Source organism: Heloderma suspectum, chromosome 2, assembly GCF_057233095.1.
Source record: "Heloderma suspectum isolate Gila_16-S chromosome 2, 16-S_ref, whole genome shotgun sequence".
Classification (NCBI taxonomy): Eukaryota; Metazoa; Chordata; class Lepidosauria; order Squamata; family Helodermatidae; genus Heloderma; species Heloderma suspectum.
The window spans coordinates 166,692,644-166,718,245 of record NC_139459.1 but is presented as its reverse complement, the minus strand read 5'-3'; the positions used below and the strand labels follow the sequence as shown (position 1 = coordinate 166,718,245).

The window sequence follows — 25,602 nt, the reverse complement described above, 5'->3', positions numbered from 1 at the left end:
TGGCTGTTAGGACGTCTTGTGGCAGAAAATTTTGTAAGTTAACTCTGTGCTGTCTTTTGCCATTTTAATTTAATCATAATTGGATATATTGTAGATCATCAATCGTTGGATTTTAATTAGCCATTTCCTGATCTGTTCAGAAGCGGGTATTTCCAAAATATCCCTTGCACTGTGCAGACATGTATCCATAATAAAGAACATTAACTGTAGATAATGCAAGATGGAAGGTCTAGAAATGAAACCACGCTTTACGCATGTACCAAAGCACTCTGTCAGTTCCAGCCTGTCCTTCTCTTTTCTAGCACCATCAAATTGTCCCCAGGCACTGCAGGACAGAAGCGTTTCCTCTACAGCCTCTTTCATCTTCTGGGAGGAGATTCCCTTAGTGGATCGCAACGGGCACATCACCCACTACACACTCTACCTGAAGCAACCATCTTCAAGGACCCTCGAGGCAAATATGACCAGTAAGTGAGACCCAAGCCCGAGTGGCAATTAACAGCATGGATGGGGAGGAGGGAGGAATTGGGTTGGGGTCCCCCCTGGATTTGCCTCCATTGAGCGCTTTGTTACAGCTGCCTACATGGATTTCCTCTAGAATTTGCAGATACAAAAGGTCTGTGGCAATTTGGGGGCTGGGAAAGTTTCTGTCTAACATTTTCGGGTGGGAAGCTGTATTTCTTTGTTCATGTGCCTGTCCCGTTCATGGATAAAGCAACATGGGGTCTGTTTTTTTCAACAAAAGGGGTGTGTTAGTGAGAGCAGCTGAACCCTCCACTGCCTTACGTTGCTATGCCCTGTCACTTGAAGCAGCTCTGGAAGTGAGTGGAGCTGGGGAGAAAAGTGCCACAAGAGTCCCACCCGATCATATAATTGTGGGTATCTTTCAGCTTGTATGACTCAGGGTTGTGGACGAGCTGCTTGGAGAACTGAGGCCCACCATTTGCCCTCTGGACCCTTGTCCATCTTGGCTCATGAAATCAGCAAGAGCTGGGCTGGGTATTTGGACCTCAGAGGTGATTGATGCCTCCTTGAAGAAAGAGGTGGTCCCCACTAGCTGAAAGGAGGCAGTGATGAGGCCACCGTTAAAGAAACAACGTTTAGAGCCAAAGGTTTCTGGTAATTACTGCCCAGTGTCAAATTTGCCATGCTTGGACAAGGTGTTGGAGCATGTGGTGGCTTCTCAACTCCAGATAGTATTGGATGATGCCGATTATTTGGATCCATTCCAGTCTAAAATTAGTGTGAGTGTGAGCACAGCCCCATGTGCATCCAGAAATATACATGCACATGCATCTTGGCACATGCCATCATACGTGCACACATCTCAGAGTCTTTCTACACTATGCTTTTACTGTGCGCTCATGACTGCTCACTCATGGTAGTTTGTGGGCGCTTTACGTAACATCGTCATCCTCCAGGGTCTCTCCTGCCCTTTGTAACCATTTCCCTGGGTTTTTTTAGATCAAGGAAAGTGTGGTATTATTTAGAAATGGCAGAACGAGACTCTCGTGTCTTTGCGCAATTCCGTTATACCACAGTACCATCTAGTGGCTGTGTAATGAAACATATAGAAAGGCAGGGAAAGAAACCCCTCATAAAAAGTATGTGTAAAGGAGCCGATCTTAATCCTGCAAAGGATCCAAAAGCAGAAGCCTCAGTAAAAGTGAGGGATAAAAGCCTCATGTAGAAATGCCCTCGGTCGGCAGGGATGGGGAGGTTTAAATCTTCCCACTAAGATCTAGGGATAGCTGGGGTGTGTGTCGAGGTGACGGCCTGATGCCTTCTCCGTGGATTGAATTTGGGCACAGCATTTTCACCACAGAGATGCCAGGACAGTGTCTCAACCCCTTTTGGCGTCACCAAAAGTTATGAAGGCCATGTGGGGGTTTGGTCTCTGTCTGTCTTTCTATGCCAGAGACAGGGGATGTGTGGCCCTCTAGATGTTGTTGCACTGCAACTCCCCTCATCTCTCACCATTGGCTCTGCTGGCCAGGGCTGGTGGGAGTTGCCGTCCATGAACATCTGGAGGGCCACACGCTCCCCACCCCTATGATATGCCATCTTTCTGGTTCCTGCCTCCCTGCCCAGCATGAGGCTGGTGCTGTGAACCCTGGATGGTGGACGTTGGCCGCCGGCTGCCTAGGCTCAGCCTCTCTTCTCCTAATTGCAGTTGATGCGACAGAGAGGAGCCGCATGCTCTCGGGTCTGACGCCGGGGACGTCCTACCAGCTCTGGATAACAGGCTCCACCTTGGCTGGAGAAGGCAGGCCCAGCCCACTGCATCACTTCCACACGCCAGGTAGGACGGGATGTTGGGCTGCCTAAAGCAAGTGAAGCCTAGTTGGTGTGTGGACAGGAGACATCTCAGGAAACACCGGAGCAGGAGGGGCCCTTGATATGCATGATGGAGGACACCTCTTTACCTTCGAACCAGGTCTGGTCTCGGGGGCACCTGCAAGGAGGAGAGCTCTGGCCAGCCCTGGCTGTTGTGCAAAGGCTTCTTGGCATCTGCTCTGCCTAAAGACACACACACACCTGGGAGATCTCTGTCATTGGGGTCGGGGCCACCTAATGTCAAGGGGGTGGTGCGGTATTTCCCTACAGCACCCTGCTCTGCCCAAGTGCAGGATTTCTACTCTGTCTCCTGGGAGTGAAGCGCGACCTCATGTGGGAGAAAGTAAAGCAGCTCACACCCTTGTTGCAGGGTGGGAGGTTAATTGGGGACTGTCGATGCATGGTGGCGAGAGTAACCTTGGTGTCATCCTCATGATCTGCAGATGGCCACTGGCTGCGCGTCGTGGTGGTACTCCTGCCAGCGGGACTCCTGGTTATCGTGGCCTTGGTTGTGGCGCTTGCTAAGCGCAGATGGTAGGTAATGAGAGGCGGAGGGGGAGTGTGGTCGGGTCACATGCTGTCTCACCCAGCCTCTGTGGGCATCCTGAGTTTGTGGTGGGCACGGGTCCTCCCTCGCCCTGATTTCTTTTGTAGTCCTGTGCAGAAGCTCTTCTCCACTGTCTCTTCCCCGCTAGGGTCCGCAGCTTCTGCCATAAGATCCTGCCCCCATGTTGCTGGGAGGAAATTCCAGATCCAGGGCACAGTGCTGTTGTCCTGAAGATAAATGAACAAAGCACTGCACCTGGCATGGTAAGAAGCAGTGGGGGTTAAAAAAAAACAACGCACATGCACATTGCAAGAAATTTGCAGTGGGGGGTAGGTGGGAAGTATCTGACTTCTGGAAAGAACTTACAGACCCGGCCGCCTCCATGTTCTGAGTGTTCCCAATAAGAACTAAGGCCAGTAACAGATTAAACAACGCTAGATGATTGATCAGCCATCTTCGAACAGACTAACTGATCATGTAATCTGTTTCAATGCATGTGTTTATTGCCCAAATCCTTAAAACTGAATCAGTGTGTGTACACACCTTAATCCTTTCTTCTATATATTGAAAAGATATGTGCCTTGTTAAGATCCTGACGGAGGTATTAAGGTGTGCACACACCATGCTGATTCTTCTGGGAGGAGGAGAAAGATTGGGCTGTCACTCTTTCTCTCTCTTCTGGACCATTTGCTATTGCTGTTTGCAGGCAGGTAGGTGTGTGTGTGTGTGTGTGTGTGTATACACTGTTTGATCTGCTGGTTGGGAGGGCTCCAGCTTCTTTCTTGAAATGGTGCCCTCCTTGGCTGGCATCTGTTGCAGCTCTTGCCAGTCAACTGGCTTGGGCTGGGGAGCGCATCCTTCTACCGCTTGAAATGGAGCGCTCTCTATAGCACAGACATTTTGCAAGGGCTGCAACTGGTCTGCTCGTTGTGGGGGGCTCTTGTTTCAGACATGAGTCAGGAGTCCTTCCAGGCAGTAAATGTGTTCTGTGCAACATCTGTTTAGACATTGGGGGAAAGTTTCTTTCTCTTTAGAGAAGAGCATTCTTCCCTTCACAACTAACCCAGAAGTAGAGCATTGATCAGTGACTCCAGTGGGGAACTCATGCAAACCACCCAGAAAACAAACTGGTGTGAACACAGTTGAGGATAATTTGAAGTTCAATATATATAGCCAGTCTCTGTCCAACAGCAAGTGGCTTCTTCAGTGTATTCTTTTTCATCCCATATTATTGCAGCGCATCAGCACCAAAGTAGTTTTGCTATTGTGTGCCCTTCACCTGTGGATGTGCTGATTTTAAAAATGGCCTCCACTGATTAGTGGATGTTTTGTTTGAGTTACTAATTAAAGCTTACAGTCCTAATAAGAACATGTTAAGAGATGCAGTACAAATCTTATGAACAACTAAGAGTAAAATCCCCAATGAATGGAGCTTCCATTCATTTAGATTTTCCCCACCCTGTATTAAGGGCAAGCTATAATACATCCATACCTTCTTTATCCTTGCAAAACCCTCATGATGTAGGTAACATTCCCTCCTTTTTTGGCTGTACCCTTTTCATAGCAGCCTATCAAAACAGAAGTATGAAGTATTTTAAAGACTGACAGAGTTATTGTAACATAATGCATGCATATTGTAGCATAATGCACAATACATCAAATGCATGAAGTGGACTCTCATCCACGAAAGCTTATGCCACAATAAATCTAGTAATGTTGAAGGTACCATAAGACTCTTAGTCTGTGGCAGCAAAAACAACAAACGCTTCCAGGGATTTTTCATAGAAATGTAAGCCTATGAAACTACTCCTGACATGGAGATGGAGTGCTGAGGGAAAGCGGCACCAGTTTTAATTTCCTTGTGTCGGGCTGTTGAAGGCACAGGAGCACAGCCACTAAAAAAATAAACACATGGCAAAGCCCATCACTTGATCCACTGGATCAAGGAAATTACCCAGGATCATGTTGGGTGGCTGGGTCAGAGCAGGAGACTAAGGCTGGTCTCCATGCAGAAGATGGTTGGCTTCTGGCTTTTCACTTTGCATCCTGGAGAGCTTGGAATTTTGGTGAGCAGACGTCCACAAATCCACTCACCAGGGGTGACTTCCTCCAGCGCCCTGGTGAGCAGGGCATCTAGCATCACCAGACAGATTCCCTCCCCAGAGGTAAGAAATAGCATGTGTCCTGGGCACTGACTGTTTCTTACCTTTTCCATACTTCGGCAAAAACAAGAGAAGAACCTGTTTTTCTCCCATGCCCTCTGCACCTGATGGAGGAGTGGTGGTGACCCCAAATATTGGCTGGCTGGTAAGCCAAGCTGACTTTTATGGATCTCTGCCAATGACATAGGGTGGCCCAGCTTTGGGATCTGAAGAATGGATCTCAGATACTCGAGAGCCTTGCTAAGGATTTATCTGGGGGAATCCTAGGGAGGCCTTTCCATCACTTTAGCCACTTGTCATGAAGATGTGGTGGTCAATTATTGTCGATTTGCTGACCGTTGAGTCTTCATATTACTCCCCTGCATTTCTTGCAGAATGCCCTAAGCCAGGACCCAGCCCTGTCCCCAGAAGGAGTGGACATTGTTGAGATAAAGGAGCCAGTCCCACAGCCAACAACGCCCCCTGCTCCGGTGGAGATCTCTGGTTATGAGAAGCGTTTCATGCCCACCGTGGAAGAGTTGCAGAAACTGTTTTGAGAAGGGAAAAATCAACGCTTTCAACCCCTGAGGTCCACTGAGGCGCTAGCCCTGGTCCGGCCAAAGTTCCGAGTGGCATTTCGTGGGGGTTCATTCCTCAGCCTGGGAGATGGCTTAGGAAAAAGTCTGTGCCATATTCTTTAGCCTCTGATGTGCCTTTATGACCAAAGAGTGGGACTTCTGGTTACAGCCCCAGGTGGTCTGCAGAGACGATGCTTCTGTCCTCAAAACAGCACCGAGTGAGCCCTGGCCAGGGAGGACAGAGACTGTGCCGGATGTCTGTGGGAGGCATCGCCCCGCTCCGGACTTCCTCAGGGATACAGGGGACGTCCTCTCCTGCTGAGTTGTCACACTTCTACCTGGGCTCAGTCTTTCTGCCCAGACGTGATCTCATCTCTTTGCCCTTCTTCAGCCCATCGCCTGGATGCTGGAACCAAGAAGGGAGAGTTGGGATGGCCGCTTCTTCCAGATACAGGGGCTCCGTTTGTCTGATTGGGCTCTGCTTCAGACTCCCATTATAAACAGCTGCTGCCAGAAACAGAGTCTTGACATCTGTAGCCCCAAGACAGTGAAATTACCTCATGGGTGAACAGAGGAAGCCTTTGCTTCCTGTTGAGAAGGGCTCTAAAAACTTTACTACTTTTTGGGGTGGGGCGGGTTCCTCTGCACAAGGAGTTTTATTACTTGTCACTTACAAGCTGTTGGTTAGATTTTAAATATAAATTTTATATGTTTTTATAGGATTGTTTTGTGTCCTCTTTCGTAAGCTGTATGAAAAGCAGCATAGAATTGCCTGGAAAGGATGGGTTGCGTTTAAGCAAGACCACATAGAAGATGTTGGGTGCATACAGAAGGGCACTTTGGTGCGGTTTTCCCCATCCTGTCACTGTGACCCTCACTTCCTGACCTTTGTAACACTTGCAGCTGTTTCCCCATTGTGAAGCTGCTTTCCGTTCACCATCTCTATCCACCATCAAACCCTGGAGTGGCATGCTTTCCCCCATCCCCCAAAGAGAAGTGTTTTACATGCCAGGAGTTCTGTTTTTACTAAGGATCTGATTAATATATGTTTGAGGGGTGTTCTTGCCTTACTCTTCAGTCTTCAGGTGGGTGGCTTGTTCTTTTTAAGTCCCTTTAGAACATAAGAAGACTCGTGCTGTATTAGATTGAAAGTCCTTGTTGCCCAGCATCCTGTTTCCGCTAATGCAGCCTTCCCTAACCTGGTACCCTCCAGATGTGTTAGACTACAACTCCCAACATCGCATTGCATGGCTGCCTGGGGGATGCTGGGAGTTGTGGAAACTGTTTTGAGAAGGGAAAAATCAATGCTTCCAACCCCTGAGGTCCACTGAGGCGCTAGCCCTGGTCCGGCTGAAGTTCCGAGTGGCATTTCGTGGGGGTTCATTCCTCAGCCTGGGAGATGGCTTAGGAAAAAGTCTGTGCCATATTCTTTAGCCTCTGATGTGCCTTTATGACCAAACAGTGGGACCTCTGGTTACAGCCCCAGGTGGTCTGCAGAGACGATCCTTCTGTCCTCAAAACAACACCGAGTGAGCCCTGGCCAGGGAGGACAGAGACTGTGCCAGATGTCTCTGGGAGGCATCGCCCCGCTCTGGACTTCCTCAGGGATACAGGGGACGTCTCTACAGGGGATACACATCTGGAAGGCACCAGGTTGGGGAAGGCTGCGCTAGCAGCTTGTCCAGTTTCTCAAGAATGAGGCTTCAAGCAAGCGGGGCTTTGTTGTTGCCCCATAGCAGCTGGTATACAGAGAGGCTAATAGACATCGATTGACCAGATCTTCTCATCGGCTTCTCAAGTCATCCAAAGCATGGGTGGGCAGAATGTAGGTCTCCAGATGTTTTAGACTTCAACTCCCAGCTTTCCTGACCATTGGCTATGCTGCCAGGGGGCTTCTGAGAGTTGATGTCTCAGTCATCTGGAGATCTACCTTCTGCCCAGCCCTGATCTAAACCACTGTCGAACAGCACATCTTGTTTAGGCGCGCATCCCTCATTTTGTGCGCATATCCACAAATACCTCTGTGTATTCCTCCATTGTCCTTTGTGGCTAATGAAGCTCTGCTGTATGTTGGGACTGTGCAAATGGAGACGGTTCTGATGCTGCTTTGGCTCACATACTAATCCCACAGCAGCGCTTGCTGTTTCTGAAGATTCTTGGCCACCTCCTTTGTAGTCACTGCATGTGAAGAGAGCGCCAGTCCCTTCAGTGTCACCGCCAGCTATGGAAAAGTTGTCTTGGTAGAGCCTGAACAAGATTTCTTAGCTCAGAGCTGTGACCTTGAGCAGGGATTAGCTCTGTTATAGCACTACACTGCGGCCCATGAAGGGCCAGGGGAGCCAGGGAATGCTCCCCGGGATGGCTGATGTGGAAGCGTAGGAGTGTTCCATGCACTGGCAGAAGACTGCACCCTCGGTGGAATCGCAGCTAACAGGACTTGCAGCTGAAATAACCTGAAAAAACGTTTCTAGGAAAGATAGTGCTGCTCCCTAGAAAGGTGCATGTGTATCGAGAAGGGCAAGCCATGTATTCACACAATGTATTCATACCATGAGGTATCTATGTAGCCTTAGTTGCACACTTTCCTGCAAGGGCAATTGGCAGCTCTGACAGAAGTTTAAAAGTTGCAAGTACAATCCCCCTTTGCCCACTAGGCGGCAGGACAGTTCAAGATGCTTTGGACACAATTGCTGCCCCTCCTCCTCCCTCTCCCGGTCCAATCCACCAATTCCATCCATTGAATTCCTGTTTCATTGCTTCTTATTTTGCCCCAGCAGTGGTGTCACACGTAGTCTTCATGCCTTCCCCAACCTGCTCCCCTCCAAATGTTCAGGCTTTTCTACATGAAGCTTTTAATCTGCATCTTTACCGAGGCTTCTGCTTCCAGATTCTTTGTGGGATTAAGGTCGGCTCCTTTACACATTCTCCCCCCCCCCCGCCCCCAGTATACTTTCTCGCCTTTCTGTATCTCCCATTACACAGCCATTAGGTGGCGCTGAACACCCCCCACACACACACAATGATTGCAAAGCACAGGAGAGGCCCTGGAGAATGATGGCATCATGTACAGGACCTGCAAACTATTGTGAGTGAGCAATCATGAGTGCACAGTAAAAGCCTTGTGTAGAAAGGCTCGACAACTTTCATAAGCCCCAGCCAGCATGCCCAATGGTCAAAGATGATTTCTTTATATTTTCATTTATATCCTCCCTTTCCACTAAAAATAGTACTCAAGGAGTGAAGGGAGTTGTAGTCCAAAACATCAGGAGGGAACCGGGTTGCAGAAGGCTGCTGTGTGGAATTTCATATTTCATGCACAATTCTCAGTATTTAGGGCTTTCTTGGGGTAGAGCCTAGAAATCCTGCCTGGAAACATTTCTAACCCGAGCCCCCAATTCCTGGTATGTCATGTAGAGAAAAGCCCTGGAGCAAGCTTCCCCAGCCTGGTGCCCTCCAGATGTGTTGGTCTGCAACTCCCATCAGCTCCAGTTGTAGTCCAAAACATATGGAGGGAACACTGCTCTGGACTCGTCCATCTTCATCCCCACCCACTGGACACAACTGTCTTAAGCCTTCACATGGGACCAATCCAAATGACATATTTACTGCGCGTGCACCACAGTTTGTAGCAGTAAACACAGTAAAGCTTGAAGCAGAGCAGGAGAGTCAGTCAGGGCTCCCTAGCAGGCGTCCATCCCATGCCTTGAGTGTGTTTATATGGTTCAGCCTTCCCCATGGTGTGGCCAACACTTCCTTGAGATGTGTTGGCCATGCTGGGGAAGTCTGGATAGGCAGGGGTGGTCAACTTGTGGCCCTCCAGATGTTTTGGTTACAGCTCCCAGCATCACTCACCACTGGCTATGCTGGCCCAGGCTGATGGGGGTTGTAGGCCAAAACCCCTAGAGGGCTCCAAGTTGCCCATCTTTGGGCTAGAGCAAGTGGAGCTACAAGGTAAGGGTGTGTGATTGTCTCCTGAAGGCCGAGTCCTTTTTGGTTTCGGTGGGTGATGTGGGACTGGGAACCAGGGCTCCTGGGTTCACTTATTCCCAGCAGTGTTAAATGGAGACAAATGATACTTCCTCCCTTTTGTGAACTGTCCATGAGACAAGAGCCTATCTCAGCCCCTTGGTGGAAATAAAATTGTTTGCTTCTTCTGGCAAGCCCGCTGATGGCTCTGCTTCGCTGTGCACTGAACAAAGGCTGGGCCCGGTCAGTTTCACATTTCACTTGTGGAGTTACCAGGCTGGAGTAATCTGTGCCCCTGTGAGAACCTGATGCCGGGCGCTCCTCTTCCAAGAATCTGACAAGCTAACTGCTGCTTTTGAAACACTGGCAGGGAGGAATGGGAGCATCACAGTGCTTTTGCAGAACTCCCCGTTCATTTCAATTAGGCTTGTGCAAACCTTTATCATGGCTTGTGAGCAATCCGCCTCCTACGCTTCTGCCCACAATGGCACCCCAAATCTGCCATTTGAGGCAGATTTGGGGTGCACTGCAGGATGTCTGCTGACCATACGGCACCAGCAAGAAAGCTAAGCCACATGCTGCGGGGATGAGACAACTGGGGAGAAAGCACTTCTCTGCAAGCTCTGACCCTTTTACTGTACACAACGTGTTGGGGACTCTCCAAGTAAAGCTACGTGGTACAGGAGAAAGGTGAACAAAGCTCTATGCTGTAGGGGGCCAACCTAGAACATGGGCGCACATGGCACAGGGAATGGGGTTGCAGCATGAGTGGTACCACAGGCCTGGCCTCAGATGACGCAGAGCCAGGCCTGCTCTCCTGTGAGTCTCTCCAGCACAGTGCTACTTCCTGATTCAATAACCCACAGGTAAAGAAATTCCAATTCCTGGGGCAGGGGGTATGTAAGCACTGCAATGCACGGCAGCATGGCAGCATCTTATATTGTGGACTTCACACATGGCACTTTTGCCCGAAAGGTTGACAATCGCTACTGCTTACTACTGAAACACCAGGCCTTTACCATGAGCAGCTGACCCAGCAAAATCCAGGCAGCCTTTCTTAGATGAGCAGGACTTTGACCCAAACTCTCTCCTATCCAATCACTTTGTGCACTGCCACCCTCTCGGTGTGCAAGTATGTAGATAGCTGACATCATGTGGTGGCCTTAAGTGTGTGCTGTGAGCCAGGAAGATACACACCCCTCCTTCAAGTCTCACCTCGGTCAGAAACTCATCAACCCTATTTAAGCGATACACCTAACATTGGGTTAATAGTCCCCTCTTTCCAGGGAACCCTGTGAATTGTAGTCCACCCAGGAAGAGAACACTAATACGGAACTCTCAGCACCCCACCAAATGAAGACCCACATGATTTGGGATGGGAAAGCCATGACAGATAACTGGAATAAAATCAGTACAAGTTTGTAGTGTAGATGTGCTCACCAGGTGGCTTTAAGTCAGCCACTACTCTCTCGGTTTTCTCCATTCCCCTGCAACTGCAAATTGTGCTCACTTACTATTTTGCCTCCATGCACTCCATCTTCCCCATTTGGATTTGGGCCTGGAAGACCAAGGAAAACTGTGGGTGCATGGAACATAAGTTGTAAGCACACACAGTTTCTGACATAGCACAAGACCATTACTGATCACTGGACATGCCTGTTAAGGCATCAGCCTCTGCTTCCAGTTTTGGGGAGCCTGAGGCAATATGAAGTAGCCTTAACTCTGGTCTTAAATGGGTAGGTCTTATAAACAATTTAATTATTTTTAAATTATTCATACCAATCCCCATGTTGGAAAAAGGCTGCTGGTGAAGCGACTCTTAGCTGCTCAGGACAAGGGAATGTAAGCCAGGACCCCTGATCACCCCTCCACATGCCTGCCTTCTAGCCCTGCTGCTTCTCCAGCTGTGGTTTTTGATGATGATCTTACCAGATAAGATGCCAATACCCAGAACGTCTCTGCTGAACCGCACCATTCCCGATCCAGAGCACAAGACCCTTTTTCTTACCCCCAAGCACAGCCAGAGGTCCTGCTTATCACTGCATCTGACTTTTAATTGAGACTCTCTCTCTCTCTCTCTGTCTCTCTCTCTCTCTCTCCTGCCCAGGAACTGACATGTAAAAGGCCCTTACTGGCTTTGGTGGGGGCCCTAACAGAGGTTATACGATTAAAACAAAGTGCATAGAATAAACCATAACAAGAGGGGGAGGAGGGTGGAGGGCTGGGGGTCTTGGTGCCCTGGCAGAACACAGGCCCAGTGCTTGTGACAGGAACGGAGGGATCGTCTCTCAGTCTGGCCTTGTGAGGGGCAGCGTGAACTCTGTGCCGTGTGAGATCTTAGGGGGGAGGCCACGATCAGCAGGGAGAGTTCCAGCAGTGCCTTGTCCAAAGCCTCAGCAAGGCAAGGAGTGCACTTGTGTCCAAAGTGTCACACAATGTGGAGCCTTGCCCGCCAGATCAATCGCGTGCAGCTGGGCCATCTGAGCAAGGGGGCAGGAGGCAGTACCGGAGGGGAAGAAGGTTCTGCTCAGCACCTGGAATGGGCCCAGCCTAATTTGACGAGTAATGCCGAGTTGGCAGAGGGAGTCAGGCACATGCGGAGAGTGTGGATGTTGAGAGTTCTGCATGCGTATGGGTGCCTCAGTGTTCAGCCCTGTGAGAGTCATGTACAAGTGTGTGGAAGCAGGCATTTGTGTGGTGGCACATAAAAGGCGGGGTTTTCCCAGCCTGTGAACTGATGGACTGCAAGCCAGTGAAAGCAAATAGGTGACTGTCTGTATGAATGTTTCTACCTGTGTACGCATGTTAGAACACCTGTGCACAGGCATGTGCATTCGAAATGTGCCATGTGCACGCATGCACACCAAAAGTGGGTGGGATGCATACACATGGAACAGAAGTGGGGGGAAAGGTGGTGACGTTCAGGCATCAGTGCGTGACAGTGTGCCAACAGGGCCGCAGGCCTATGCTGCAAGTGTGTGAAGGCATGTGCGTACTGAGTGTGTGTCTGTGCATGATTGCATGCATGCCAAGACATGCAGGCACCTCTCAAAAAGCTAGGGCATTGCATTTCCCTCCCATTCACCAACTATGGGGGAGCAGAGAGGGGTGCTGTGTGATACAAGTGGAGAGGACAATCTACTCCTTAAGCCATCTCTTCAGGGGCCCACCTCCACAACCAGCATCTGTGGCCTCCAGGGAGTGTGTGTGCGTGTGTGTGCGTGTGTGTGAGTCTGTGTGTGTGTGAGTGATGCCTACACTGGACCACTGACAGGGCACGTCACCAATTTCAGAGCCTGCCACTGGGACCAGATCAACAACTCCTGTTCCTGAGGGGGCCGGGGGGGGGGCATCCCAGCTGGGCGAGAGTGCCCGGGCTCACATGACTGAGCAGCACTGGCACGACTTCTGCTTGCGTCTGCCCTGCCCCTGCTCTTGGCCCTCCCCTTGGTGGGGCACTGCAGGCTGCAGCTGGCACAACGTGGCAGTGTTGGCAGAGGTGGTGGTATAGGTCGGGGCCTCCTGGCTGGGGGCTGCCTGAGGCTTGACGATCCTGGCATTGGGCTGCTGGTCTCCCGTGGAAATGTCTGGAGGGGAGACTGAGGACTTGGCCTCATTCAGTAAAGGTTGTTGCTCAGCATGGAGATTTTCCAAGACTTCGGTCGTCTCTGCTGCTGCTGCTGCTGACCCAGCCAGGCTGGCAGCTCCATCTTCTGTTAGCTCCTGATTTTCCAGTGTTGCAACCTTGTCCAGGAGGGGCCGGACAGGGTCTTGGCTGGATGAGGGCAGAATGTCAGGAACGGCTGGGGCTTGGTCTGGCAGTGTCGGTGTCTCTTCTAAAAGAGATGGGGGAACCAGCTTTTCTGGAAGGGGCTCTCCCACTTCCTGGCCCTTCAGAGAGGTTGGCGTCTGCTCTGCTAGAGTCAGCTGGGCCTGGTCTTGAGGGGACCCTTTTGCTCCCGGGAGATGAGGCAAGGCCTGACTTGGGGGCGATGCCACAATCTGGTCTGGAAGAGATCCTCTCACCTCTGGCAGAGGAGGAGGGGCTGTGCCCTCCAGAGATGTGGGTTTCTGGTCCTGCGGAGCCAGTGGGAGCTGGTCTGGCACAGATGTTAGAGTCTCCCCAAGAACTGATTGTTTAACCTCATCCACAGGGGATGGGACCTGGCCTAGAAGGAGGTTGTTAGCCTCTGGCAGAGAAGGGTTCTGGGCCTCTGGAGATGTTGGCATTTGGTCTTGCAGGGCTACTGGAATCACTTCCGAGGACAGTCCTTCAGCTTCTTGAAGAGCAGTGACTGGATCGGACAGAGAAGGCTGATTAGTCAAAGAGACAGTTATGTCTGGAAGGGATCCTTTAGCTTCCAGCAGAGTTGTTGATACTGGGAGGGGTCTCTCTGTTCCATGCTGTCCTGGAAGAGCTGTGAACTGATCTGGAAGAGGTGACAGCATATGATCTGGTAGAGAAGCACTCTGTTCTTGTAGAGCTGTTGGGATTTGATCCAGAAGTTTCCCATTAGCTTCGCTTAGAGGAGATGGGATCTGGTCCAACAAGGAGCATTTAGCTTCCTGTGGAGAAGTGGTCTCACCCTGTAATAAAGATGGTTTCTGTTCCAGGGAAGAAGATAAATGGTCCTGCAGAGATGGTGGGTTTGGTTCTACAACAGGTTCCTGCAGTGGGGATGGTATCTGAGCTAGAAGAGATTCCTGCAAAGGAGGAGCTGGGTCCAAAAATGTGGACAGACATGGGCTTGGCAACAATGGCAGCACTGGCTCTGGGAACGAACCCTGAAGGTACTGAGAAGATGACAGGGTCTGGTCTGTAAGGGATCCCTTAGCATCTTGCGGAGAAGGGAGCTGATCCTGAAGAGTTAGTGGAATCTGCTCTGGCAGAGATGACGATGGAACTGGATGTAGAAGGAGCAGCTTGGCCTCTTCCAGAGAGTTTGGAACCTTTGTTTCCTGCGCTGGAGGGATCAGGTCTGGATAAGATGGTTTGGGCTGCTCCTGGCAAGACTCCCACCTCTCTCCTCCTTGCCCCAGGACTGTTGCCTCTGATCCCTGGAGCTCCTGCAGCCCCTGCTTCCCAGCTTGATTTTCCTGCTCTTGAGCCACTGGTTCTGCTGCAGGAGCATCACCAGCTGGTAGATCCTGGGCAGGCTCTGGTGTCTTGACATCCTGGTTGGGCAGCTCCTTCTGCCCCACTCCCATCAGAGCCGCCTCCTGGGCCAGGGAGCCCATCTCCGGTTCCCCATCTGCCTCCCGCTTGGGGGAATCAAGGCTGCTAGTCTCCTCCTGCAGGAGCTTGGAGGGACTCCGCTGATCCCAGGAAGTGGGGGACTCCCCATCTGGGCCATCACGGCTGCCAAGCTCACCGTCCAGTTGGCCTTCTGTGGCTCTGGGGGCCTCCTCTTGACCTAAGACACTGCAAAGAGGGCCCGGCCTACTCCACCCTTCACATCCATTCCCCAAGTCGGTGTGGCCCTCCAACTCTTCCTCCTTCCCGATGGATCTCTGTTTCTGCCCAACTGCATCCATGCTGCCCACTTCCTGGCCCAAGTGGTCCCTGATTACCATCTCCTCCACTGCCAGCTTTCTGTGGTGGCCAGCAGGGCCTTCGCTGGGGTCTGAGCTCTGGCAGGCTGACTTCACAGCAGGAATGGCCATGGAGCTCCCCCGATGAGGCTGAACGTCCCCCCCTTCTACAGCCACAGGGCTCACCTTGACGTTCACCTTCTCAGGGCTACATTCTCCACCAAGCACACCTGTGGAGAACAAAAACAACATGATGTCAGATGCTCAGGTCCTCTGATACATTCTTCTTGTTTAAGCTCTGCCAGTAATGCAAAGAAGCATGGCTGAACAAGAAGGCAGACCTCTGGACGACAGCCGGTCCTTGGCCTACGCTCTCTCGGCATATCTACATTACGAAGCCATATTGGTCATATATCGGCTCGATCCATCATGGCTTCCTTCCCAGCCACCCCCCACCCCCAAAACCTGGGAACTGTAGTTTGGTGAGGGTGCCAGAATTCTCAGAGATTCTGACAGGACTACAGTTCCCAGGGGTCCCTGGGAAGAGGGCACAATGATTAAGCCCATTTACACCTGTGGAGCAGATACACCCAAAGAGCAAGGCTAGAATGGAAGCCAGGGCTCCTGCCTGATCCTCTCCCCTTCTGATTCAGTCATCACCCCTCAGCCCTTTCCTGACTTGGCACTTAAGGTTGAGCTCCAGTCTCCCAGCAGCCCTTCTGAAAGGATGTAGGAACAGACTGCTGGCTGGGCAACAGCCTTTGCTCGAGCTCCCTGCCTGCTGTACTGTCTGGCGCTAATCGCTGTCCTCTGCTTCGGCACTCCCGAAGTTGACACCTTTTCTGTGTCCCCCACCTGCCCCGTTCCCTGACTGCTTTCCCTTTGTTTCCTCCCTCCCTCTATCATGCCACCTACATTCTGGCGTGGCCCTGTCAGTCACAGGGCCCTTTTCACCTGCCCCCACCCTGCTCCGCTGGTCCAGCTCTCATTCATTTCAAGGAGGCCTGTGCAGGAGAACTTCCCAGTGAGCCTGGGCCTCGCATTAATTCCCACTTCATGCATCAAGAAGACTTGGCCCAGCCCTGAGGAGCAGATAGAAGAAACCTTTGGCATAACCTTTTAATCCTCAGTAATCGAGTCTTAAGTGCATGTAACTGCATTTGCTCACATCCACCCTTCCCTACTCTGATCTAATTCTTTCCTCCGTCCCTTCGCTGACTACTTTGGACTGTAAACTCCTTGTGGGCAGGAGCCACTCTGTGTTGTGCCTATGAAACTTTGTAAGGCACCAGCTACACAGATGGCACTGTACAAACTACAACGCTGTAATGTTTACTTTCTCAGAAGCACCTTCATTCAACAGTTTTTAAATTTTCTAGCTTCAGGGAACCTGACTACCAAAGAATCCTTGCACATCTGCCATGGAACCCTTCCATGTTGTAGAGATGGGTGGGCAACATGTGGCCCTAGGGCTGTTTCTGGCCCTTGGCCTAATTCCAAAAGTCCTCTGCAAGCCATCAGTCCAGACCTCTGGCAAGAGCAATCTGATCCCCCCGTGGCAGCCTGCTGGCCAGGGAGGAGGGCAGGAGACAAAAGGGGTATCAGAAAGCAAAAGAGAAAAGGGGTGGCCCTGCCCACAACCTCCATGCGCCTCCTGACAGATTACTCCCAAGGGAATGTGGCCATGGTAGGAAAAAGGTCTCCTCTCCCCTTCACAGAGTGTCCTGGAATCCCTAACCATTTCATGCGGGGCCTCGGACAGCCCTGTTGGGTCTTACTGTCACTCTGCGTACATTGAAAATGCTCCCTAACATACGCCTAATTCTCCTCCATGGCTTAGCATCTTAGGGAGCAATCTGTAGCGAAGGGCGAGGCAACCTGCCTTTCAGGGCAGCTTCTCTGCCATTGCTGATCATTTCAGTGAGGAACCATTCCCTGGAACACTGTTTGAAAATCATGGCCCTGGTAGGTCTTCCTCTGCTGCACAGGAGCAGTACAGCAGATGTGCACAACCTTTGCGGCTCCAGAAATCTCTAGATCTCAGTGGGCAGGGAGGCAAGGTTTAAACCTCCCCAACCCTGAGTGCTGAGATGTGGGGGGGGGAGGAAGCGTGTGCGGCCTCGGTGTTGGTTGGGGGGGCAGGGGCTACACATGCGCACACACACTTTCTCCCCCCACCCACACACACACACACACACATCTCAGTACATAGGGAGGGGGAGGCTTGAACCTCCCCCCCCCCCGCCCACTGAGATCTAGGGACTGCTGCAGGGGTGGGAGGTGAAAACCTCTCCCATCTCCCAGCAATTGTCTCCGAGACGGTTGTTTCTCTGCTGTTACTAGCAGCAGGAAAGCCGTGATCTCAGAAGCTGGGGAGCACCCGTTCCCCACCCCCCTCCCACAAACACTTACATATATACAGCCCAGCTTATCAGCTGAGCGGTGGGGAAAAGTGGGTGGCGTCGCGCCAGCTTTGGGGGGTGCACAGGGGGTGGCCGAGGGCCGCAGTGTGTGCCTCGCTGCAGGACAGGATAAAGGAAGGACAAACAGGAACATCCAGGCAGCAGGTGTCAAAAGCCACAGGAAGGGAGCAGCAGAGCAGGAGGCTGCGCCTTGGCAGACATCAGGGTTGGATGAGCAAATGAGCATCAGGAATCCAGGCTTGCAGTGTGACACAGTGTCTGGCTAGGGCACCTACAGAATGGGGTTTGCTGGGGTAACCATCCACTGGAGCTTGTCAGAGCTGACCCACTGGAAACAAGGCACGTCCAAAAACACCACTCCGCCTCTCCTCAAGCAGGTTGGAACTGGAAGATTGCTCACACCGAGGCCAGAGTCTCAGGGCCAAACCCTCCTGGCCTCCTCGTGTCACCTGGCAACTGTTGAGCTTGAAGCTGCCGCCCTGCCCTCAGCCAGCTGTGGGGAAGGTGCCACGGCGCAGCAGAGAGCAAGCCAGCAGAGCCCTCTTGTAGCACACAGCCAGAGCAAGACAGAGAGCAGAGCAGCAGGGCCTGGTTTCTGGAAACCCTGGCTGGATACCCATGGGTCCCTTACAGTGCTTCAGGATCTGGTGCAGGGAGACAGGCATGTTCCAAGTTCACCAATGGTAGCCTGCAAAAACTTGCATCTGGCCATGTCCCATCAGCTCACAGCAAACAAGAAAAAAGAAGAGTCTTTGCCATCATCCCCACTTCAGACCCCCAATTGCTCTTCTAAATGCATCCTCAGAAATGGAGTGAATCCTCATGAGTCCCAGCTTCCTTGGACCCAAAGAAAGAGGCAAAGACAAGAGCAGGACTTTGTATGCTTTATACTAGAGTAAAGGAATATTCTGCACCAATAAGCCCATTTTGCACTAAAATATCCAGAAGTCTTCAAGCACGCATGCAAATTAAAAACATTCATCCATCCACATAGACAAAAAGCACACACACTTGCTTGACATAATTTATTCTACTTTTGCCAGTCATGGGGTGGGGTAAGGAGCTATGCAGGATTCCTGGCTCCTGACTAATTCTTACTAACTCCCTGCCTCAGGAGCTTAAGAGCAGCCCTGCTGGATCAGACCAAAGGCCGATTGTGTCCAGCATTCTGTTCCCACAGTGGCCAAACACATGCTCCAGTGGGAAGGCCACAAGCAGGACGTGAGTGCAATAGCACCCTCCCACCCATGTTCCCCAGCAACTGGTGTACATAGGCACACTGCCTCTGATATTGGAGGTAGGACATAGCCCAGGACCAGTAGCCATTGATAGCCTTCTCCTCCAGGAATTTGCCCAACCCCCTTTTAAAGCCATCCAAATTGGTGGCCATCACTACATCTTGTGGTAGTGAACTCCATAGTTTAGCTATGCACTGTGTGAAGAAGTGCTTCCTTTTATCTATCCTGAGTATCCCACCAATCAGCTTCATGGGATGACCTCGGGTTCTAGTATTATGAGAGAAGGAGAAAAATGTCTCCCTACCCACTTTCTTCACACCATGCATCATTTTGTACACCTCCATCATTTCTCCCCTTTTTCATCTTTTTTCTATGCTGAACAGCTCCAAACATTGCACCTTTCCTCATAGTGATCATTCTGGTTGCCCCTTTCTGCCCATTTTCCAGCCCTCCAATACCTTTTTTGAGGTGGAGCGTACAGTTTGGGTCACAATATTCCAAGTGTGGTCACACCACAGATGTTGACCTTCTGAGATCCCACAAGGAGGCCTCTCTCCGGCTCTTCTATGCCAAACTGTGCATCCAAAAGGGCCAGAAGTCTGCTCTTAAAAGCTGAGATTTTCAAGAAGCCAAATCCTCTGCTGTTCCATCCCATGGCCCATGTCTGCATGAAATTGTGGGACACTTGTGTTCCACCTTTTGCTCTCTGCTGGAATGCCAATGGGATCTTTGCTGGAATGTCCAGGAGTCTTAGCAGTGGTAGCCCCTCCCAAGTGCCTGGCCTGATCCCTTACCCAAGGGCAGATCTTGCCAGTTGCCAGTACCCACCAACTCCTGACATGTCTCCATTCTGCAGTTTCTCTTTGGCCGCTGCCCGCACAGGCCTCTTGGGTGGGACAGGAGCCAACTCAAGTCTGGACTCAGTGCTACTTCTCCCTGTAAGGAATTCATTAGGTCACATTCAGATGGGGTTGCCAGGTCCCCTCCAGGGGTGTGCGAAGCCTTGGAGCAGAAGGGCGCACGCTTCATAGGTCAGAGGGGGAAGCCTGGTCTGGAGTGGGAGATGGCACATGGTGGGTCGGGAGGAAGTGCCTTGCTCTGGCTGGTCATTCAGAGTGCAGCCTTGTGGACATGGGGGCAAAGCTAATACCAAAAACCTTCAAACAGGTCTCCTCGGTTCAGTCTATCACCTTGAGATTTTAGTTCAGCCTTCCCCAACCTGGTGCCCTCCAGGAGTTTTGGACTACAGCTCCCAGCATTCTGGACCATTGGCATGCTGGCAGAGGCTGATGAGAGCTGAAGTCCAAGACATCCAGAGGGCACCAGGCCGGGGAAGGCTTTTTTAGCCCATCCCCTGGAGAGGAGATCAAAACCCTGAATATCTCAGTCAGGCCCTGAGACCTTGCAGATCTAAGTTCAGGGAAGCTAAAGCAGGATCACTCCAGTGTCTCCTAACGGTACTGTGAACTGGGCAATACACTTTCATATTGACCAATATCTATGAGAACAAGACCATGTCTGCAAGAACAGGGAACTCTAAGGAGCATATAAAACTAGCCTGCACTTGTCGGGACCCGCTAAGCTGAATGAAGCTAAGCTGAAGCTATACGTGACGACTGGGGTGCAACAAACCCCCTAGTTATGCTCCCTAAGACTGCAGAAGCAAGGGAGTTGGCAAGCAACTTGCAGGCCACACTTCATGGCTGGCCGTTGGTTTTTGGCTTGGTGGGTCTAAGTCTCAAGAGGGCTCTAAGTTCACTATCCTGTTAAAGATGGGATGTGGAAAGAACAGGTGACATTGAGATGGGGAGGGATGAAGGGAAATGCCACTTGCCTAAGCAAAGGAAAGAGAAGATGGTTGGAGTACATGCCAGCATGCGCAGAGTGATGGCAGAAGGTGGAATAAAGGTTGCCTAAACAACAAGCCTTCCAGAGCTGGGCTCACAGAAGATAAAGCAGAAACACAGTTGAAAGAAGCTGGGGGGGAAAAACCATGACTGTGTCTTGATCTGAATGCCCTGCAAGGTTGTGCCAACAGGCTAGAATAGATAAAGAAATTAAACTTTTGCCATTTCTTAGAACAAACAGCTATATATGAATCACAGGCTGTGTTCATTCCAAGTTACTCCAAAGCTCAGAACCTGCCCTTTGAAAACAAGCAATTGGCTGGTGATCAGTTTTCAAATGGGTGTGTATGTGTGTGCATGAATGTTTCGATACATATTTGAAGTAGCAAGTTGTAGAATACACTTGAGGAAGTGAGCATGCTTTTAGCCTTATCATACTCCAGACCACCACTAAAACAAAATCCTGCAAGACAGAGTCAGGATAAAGTGAAAAGAGTATTGGGAAGTAGTAGCTTAAGACAGGCTAGGATGTGAATTCACGGGTCATGGCTGGGACTGAACCTGCATGGAAGAGACAGTAACATCTGGACAGGTGTCCTAATCCTGTTTACTTCAATGGAGCTTGTGCAGAAGAATTCCCAGGTGGATTGTGCTCACTGTGATAAAGTACCAAAGGTAATCTGTATCCCAGCAAATATAACACCTTCTGGAGAAAAGGAAATGACTCACCTCCTGGAGAAGAAGATGTCCTATCAACCTGAAAGCAAAGAAAAAAATGTTATGGCAACAGTCTCCAAAGAGATCACAAGTGAGCTAGATAAAATGTTTTTGAGATTGCTTTTGCTTGTTCTCAGAGTGCTGTTTATTCATCGTATTTGTACTGTGCCCTTCCTCAAAAGAGCTCAGAGTGGTATACATGGGGTTCTCCTATTTTATCGTCACAACAATCCTGCACATTACGGCTTTTTAACCCACCACTTTCCTGAGGCTTCTGTTTCTGGATTCTTTGTGGGATTAAGGTCGGCTCCTTTACACGTGTTCTTTTCCAGGGTTTCTCTCTGCCTTTCTATATGTTCCATTACACAACCACTAGGTGGTGCTGTGGTATAGTAGAACTGCACAAATACACCAGGGTTTTATGCCGCCATTCACAGAAATACAAGATTTCCTCGCTGGAAAAAAGCTATAATGGTTGCAAAACACAGGAAAGGCCCTGGAGGATGACAGTGTTGTGTAAAGCACCCGCAAACTAGTGAGAAATCATGAGCACACAATGAATGCCTTGTGTAGAAAGGCTCGTAGACTGAGCAGGCATGTAGTCTGCCCTTGGAAGAAAATGGTTCCCCACCACTGCATTAAACCTTGCAAGCATCAGGATATGCCTGACCCAGCTCATTTCATACAAACTGATAAGCTTGACCCTTTTCCTATGGCCAGTTGTCTCTGTTATGCACTCTACTAAAGTGGTGCAAATCTTTCCACAGGTAATTTGAGCAAATGCATCCGGGTGTCTCAAACCCTAGCCACTGCCCTGCCTTTTCCCCTTCCTCAACACAGCCTTCCCCACCCCGTTTTCGGTATTTTTAAAATCTAATTTTGTGTATATATCCACCCATTAATCATAGTCCCCAGCCCTGCCCCTGGCCTGCCCCCAATTTATTTGGAGAAGGAAAGTGTTTTCTCCCCTCACACAGCTTCACACTCCCGTGGAGGCATCTCAAGCCTCTTCCTCCTCCACAACATATCAAAGTTACTTGCCTGTGTATGGGTACATGAGAGTAATTCAGCAGGCTGTGGGTTGCTGTGTTGTGTTTTGTTTTTTAAAGTAAGCCCACATCCTGATCAGAGGCGGAGACTGCCAGAGGAGTGTATCAGAGCAAGATGAAACCACAAAGAAATGCATCAAGGAGTGCTGGTGCAGACATGCTTCCAGGGTCCAACTGATCTCTGTATCAGGGCTCAGATTGGCCAAGGGGGTAGCTTTCCCTTGCAGTCTGTATCAGGGCTCCATTATTCATCGTATTTGTCATACTTGTCTAGAGTCTTCTAGAGGTTATTTGCTCTACAACCTGATCCTAAGCAGGTTTGCCCAGAAGTAAGCTCCACTGAGTCCAATGAGATTTCCTTCCTTTCAGATTGCAGCCTAAGTGAGACGAGTGTGGCTGCTTTGCATACAATACAAGTATAGATAGATTTCCCCCCTCTGCCTGTGGTACACTATGATCTGGATTGCGTAGGTTGGTCTGTGGGGCCTGCTTCTGCTTTTGTTGCAGTGGGGTGAGAGAGAAGGTCCATTCCAAACCTGTAATAGGTCAGGATCCCTCTTTGGGTCTTGGTAGAATGGAAGCATATGGTTATTAGTGACTAGGTGGGCAGTAGGAGCAAATGTCCAGGAAAGACAAAAAGAGGTACCAAAGCACTGGTGTCCTATTTCTGAACAAAGTCCTGGCATTTGAACTTTCACTTGGTATTGTCCATGCTTTTAAGCTCTTCTCTATCGCCATTATAGCTAATTTTTTTTTTTTTTAAGAATGCTGAAATTCTCAAGATGCCAAATTGTGTGCCAGATTGCCAATTTTGCACTTGCTTCGAAATCCTGCGGCTGCCCAGGATTAAATGTATCTGCTCATACCTCCCCAATGCCATCCAGTGATGTCTGCTTCACCTCTTTCAAAGCCTTCACAGACTCCTCGGGCTGCCGTCGTCCCTGGTGAAGCTCTGGATTATCCAGCTGCTGCATCTGAGATTGGAGTCTTCAGAGACAGAGAGAAACAGCCAATAAGGACAACATGACAGGCTCCTAGCAGACTGTGAAGTAATGGGGAGCAAAGCATCTTGGAGCACATGGTGTTAGAGACCAAAGATCTATATTGTTATAGTGGTGTGGAGACCTGCAAACCAGGCCTCTACTCACAGGAGACTGATGGACTTGGCCATAGTAACATATGCCTTAGTAACTTCTAGACTGGATTACTGTAAACTGCTCTATGTGGGACCTACTTCTGAAGTGTACTCAGAACCTGTAACTGGTCCAAAATATGGGGGTCAGTTAACTGGCTTTCTAAAAATGAATAAAGAAGGAGCCTGGCAGGTTTCCACGATTAGGAGGCAACCACTGAGAAGGCCCTGTTTCTCATTGCTACTGGCCTTAATTCAGAAGGTGAGGGTAAGGTTTCATCTGCAAAACTTCCTCAGAAGATCTTAAAGTATGTGGGAAAAAGGCAATCCTGAATATATCCTAGTCTCAAAGCTGTTTAGGGCTTTAAAGATCAAAACCAACACTTTGAATTGTTCCCAACCACTATAAGACCTGGCTTTTTAGAGAGGTTTCTGTATGCTGCTAAGAGTGCTATAGACTGGTTTTAATTAAGTGCTGCTTTATTGATTTGATGTTGATTGTCCATTTTGTTACATTGTGTTTTATTGTGTTGTCTTATTCTATTTGTCATCTGTTTTGAAGAGCCTCAAGGCTACAAAGCAGGGCATAAATGTTAAAATAATGTATCTAATTGTTTGAATAGGATTTCAAGCTGGAGATCTTGAGTCCAATTCTAAACTTTTTAGTATCTTTAATATAAGCTGGACTCTGCTTAACAAAATATTGTGAAAAAGAATCAAGGTATTGTACCAAGGGTTCCAAAATGGATGTAATACAACAGGTCTTCCTCAGGGAGACCTATTACATCAGGATCCATTTTGGAACCCACAGCACAATACCCTGATTTGTTAAGCAGATCTCTACCTAAAATCTACCATTGCCTATTCTAGGGCCAATTTGCCCAATGTCCCTTTACAACAGTAATGTGAGCTGAGCACAATAAATTTGTTCTATGCACAGGCATTGTTCTCTTGACATTCTTTACTGGGACAAATCCTGGCTATTTGCTTGTGAAATGTTCCCCAATTTAAAACGGGGCTGTTGGAGGGTTGCCTGCCCACCCCCACTTGCTTAGTTTCACTTTTGCACTGCCTATGGGCTGCTGCTGCTGCTGCTAGAGGGCGATTTGATCCTCAGGACTGTTGCTGACTCATCACTCAGTTGGCTCCCCCAGCCTCCATCCTCCTTCACTCCAGCTCCCTCAGGCCAAGCAGTGGTTTCAGGCTTCTCAGTCCTGGTATTTGTTTGTTTCATTTTTCAAAAAACACTCAAGCATCTTCTCTTCCGGAAAGGAGACGTCACAAAGACAGGAGGGAGACACAAAGTGCCAGCTAAACAGCCCTCTTCCAGGTCCCCTGAGGATTTCAACGCCACCATCAGTTTCTCTCTGCAGCGCCAACCAGAATAGCACATTGCTGTCATTGTTATTTATTTATATATCACCATCAAGAGGAAAGGTCCCTGTACTGAGGGGCTTCCAATCTAAAATTCCACTCAGGGGAAAGAACAGGGATGAGGGAAGGGGAAGGAAATGGAGGCAGGAGAGGTGAACAGGGAAATAACATGTGTTCTATTCAGCTGCAGGTAGTTAGGCTTAGTTATACTAGGCCAGCCTTCTCCAATCTGGTGCCTTCCAGATGTGCTCAACTGCAATTCCCATCTTCCTTGACCACTGGCCATGCTGGCTGGGGATGATGGAGGTTGTGGCCCAACATCTGGAGGGCACCCAGGTTGGGGAAGGCTGCTCTAGGGCACGGGGACTAGGGGGCTGTGCCAAAAGCTTCCCAGAAAGGGCAAGTTTTGAAGGAGGGCCTTGGAAGGAGGCAGGAAAGGTGACAGCATCATGCAGATGTTCTGGGAGGCAGTTCCAGGCATAGGGGGCAGCAAGGAGAAAAAGGGCAAAGTTGTTTGATGGAGCAGAAAACTTTCAGACAGGTGTGAGAGTGTGGCACTGGGGGCGGGAAGGTCACAGGCAAGATGATCTTGATATCAGTTGTACTGTGGCTGTTCATCAGCTGCTACACCACAAAGGTGGCTGTAATTGAGGGCAGAGGATCAATCTCCTTAAAGCATCCCTGTCTTCCTGCTAGCCAGCTGGGCACATAATTGCTTTTG

General features: G+C 50.0%; 2 protein-coding genes across 5 annotated transcripts in view; one reads left to right on the top strand and one right to left on the bottom strand.

The window, feature by feature from the left end:
- The window catches only part of IL27RA (interleukin 27 receptor subunit alpha), a 29,938-nt gene extending 23,618 nt beyond the window's left edge, over nucleotides 1-6,320 (top strand). Inside the window, exons 11-15 of one of the 2 annotated variants that reach the window (XM_084835802.1) lie at nucleotides 303-467; nucleotides 2,174-2,302; nucleotides 2,781-2,871; nucleotides 3,033-3,147; nucleotides 5,421-6,320. In XM_084835802.1, coding sequence (XP_084691928.1) covers nucleotides 303-467; nucleotides 2,174-2,302; nucleotides 2,781-2,871; nucleotides 3,033-3,147; nucleotides 5,421-5,582 — 662 coding nt within the window. In that variant the 3' untranslated portion in view covers nucleotides 5,583-6,320. The remainder of the gene's footprint in view (nucleotides 1-302; nucleotides 468-2,173; nucleotides 2,303-2,780; nucleotides 2,872-3,032; nucleotides 3,148-5,420) is intronic. The other variant, XM_084835803.1, reaches the window with a different exon arrangement.
- A 4,979-nt stretch (nucleotides 6,321-11,299) lies between these two features.
- PALM3 (paralemmin 3) overlaps nucleotides 11,300-25,602 on the bottom strand; it is a 44,889-nt gene continuing 30,586 nt past the window's right edge. The window contains exons 5-8 of one of the 3 annotated variants that reach the window (XM_084835798.1): nucleotides 23,242-23,362; nucleotides 21,339-21,366; nucleotides 19,591-19,698; nucleotides 11,300-15,331 (exon numbers count right to left, since the gene is read on the bottom strand). In XM_084835798.1, coding sequence (XP_084691924.1) covers nucleotides 12,948-15,331; nucleotides 19,591-19,698; nucleotides 21,339-21,366; nucleotides 23,242-23,362 — 2,641 coding nt within the window. In that variant the 3' untranslated portion in view covers nucleotides 11,300-12,947. The remainder of the gene's footprint in view (nucleotides 15,332-19,590; nucleotides 19,699-21,338; nucleotides 21,367-23,241; nucleotides 23,363-25,602) is intronic. The other 2 variants (XM_084835799.1, XM_084835801.1) reach the window with 2 other exon arrangements.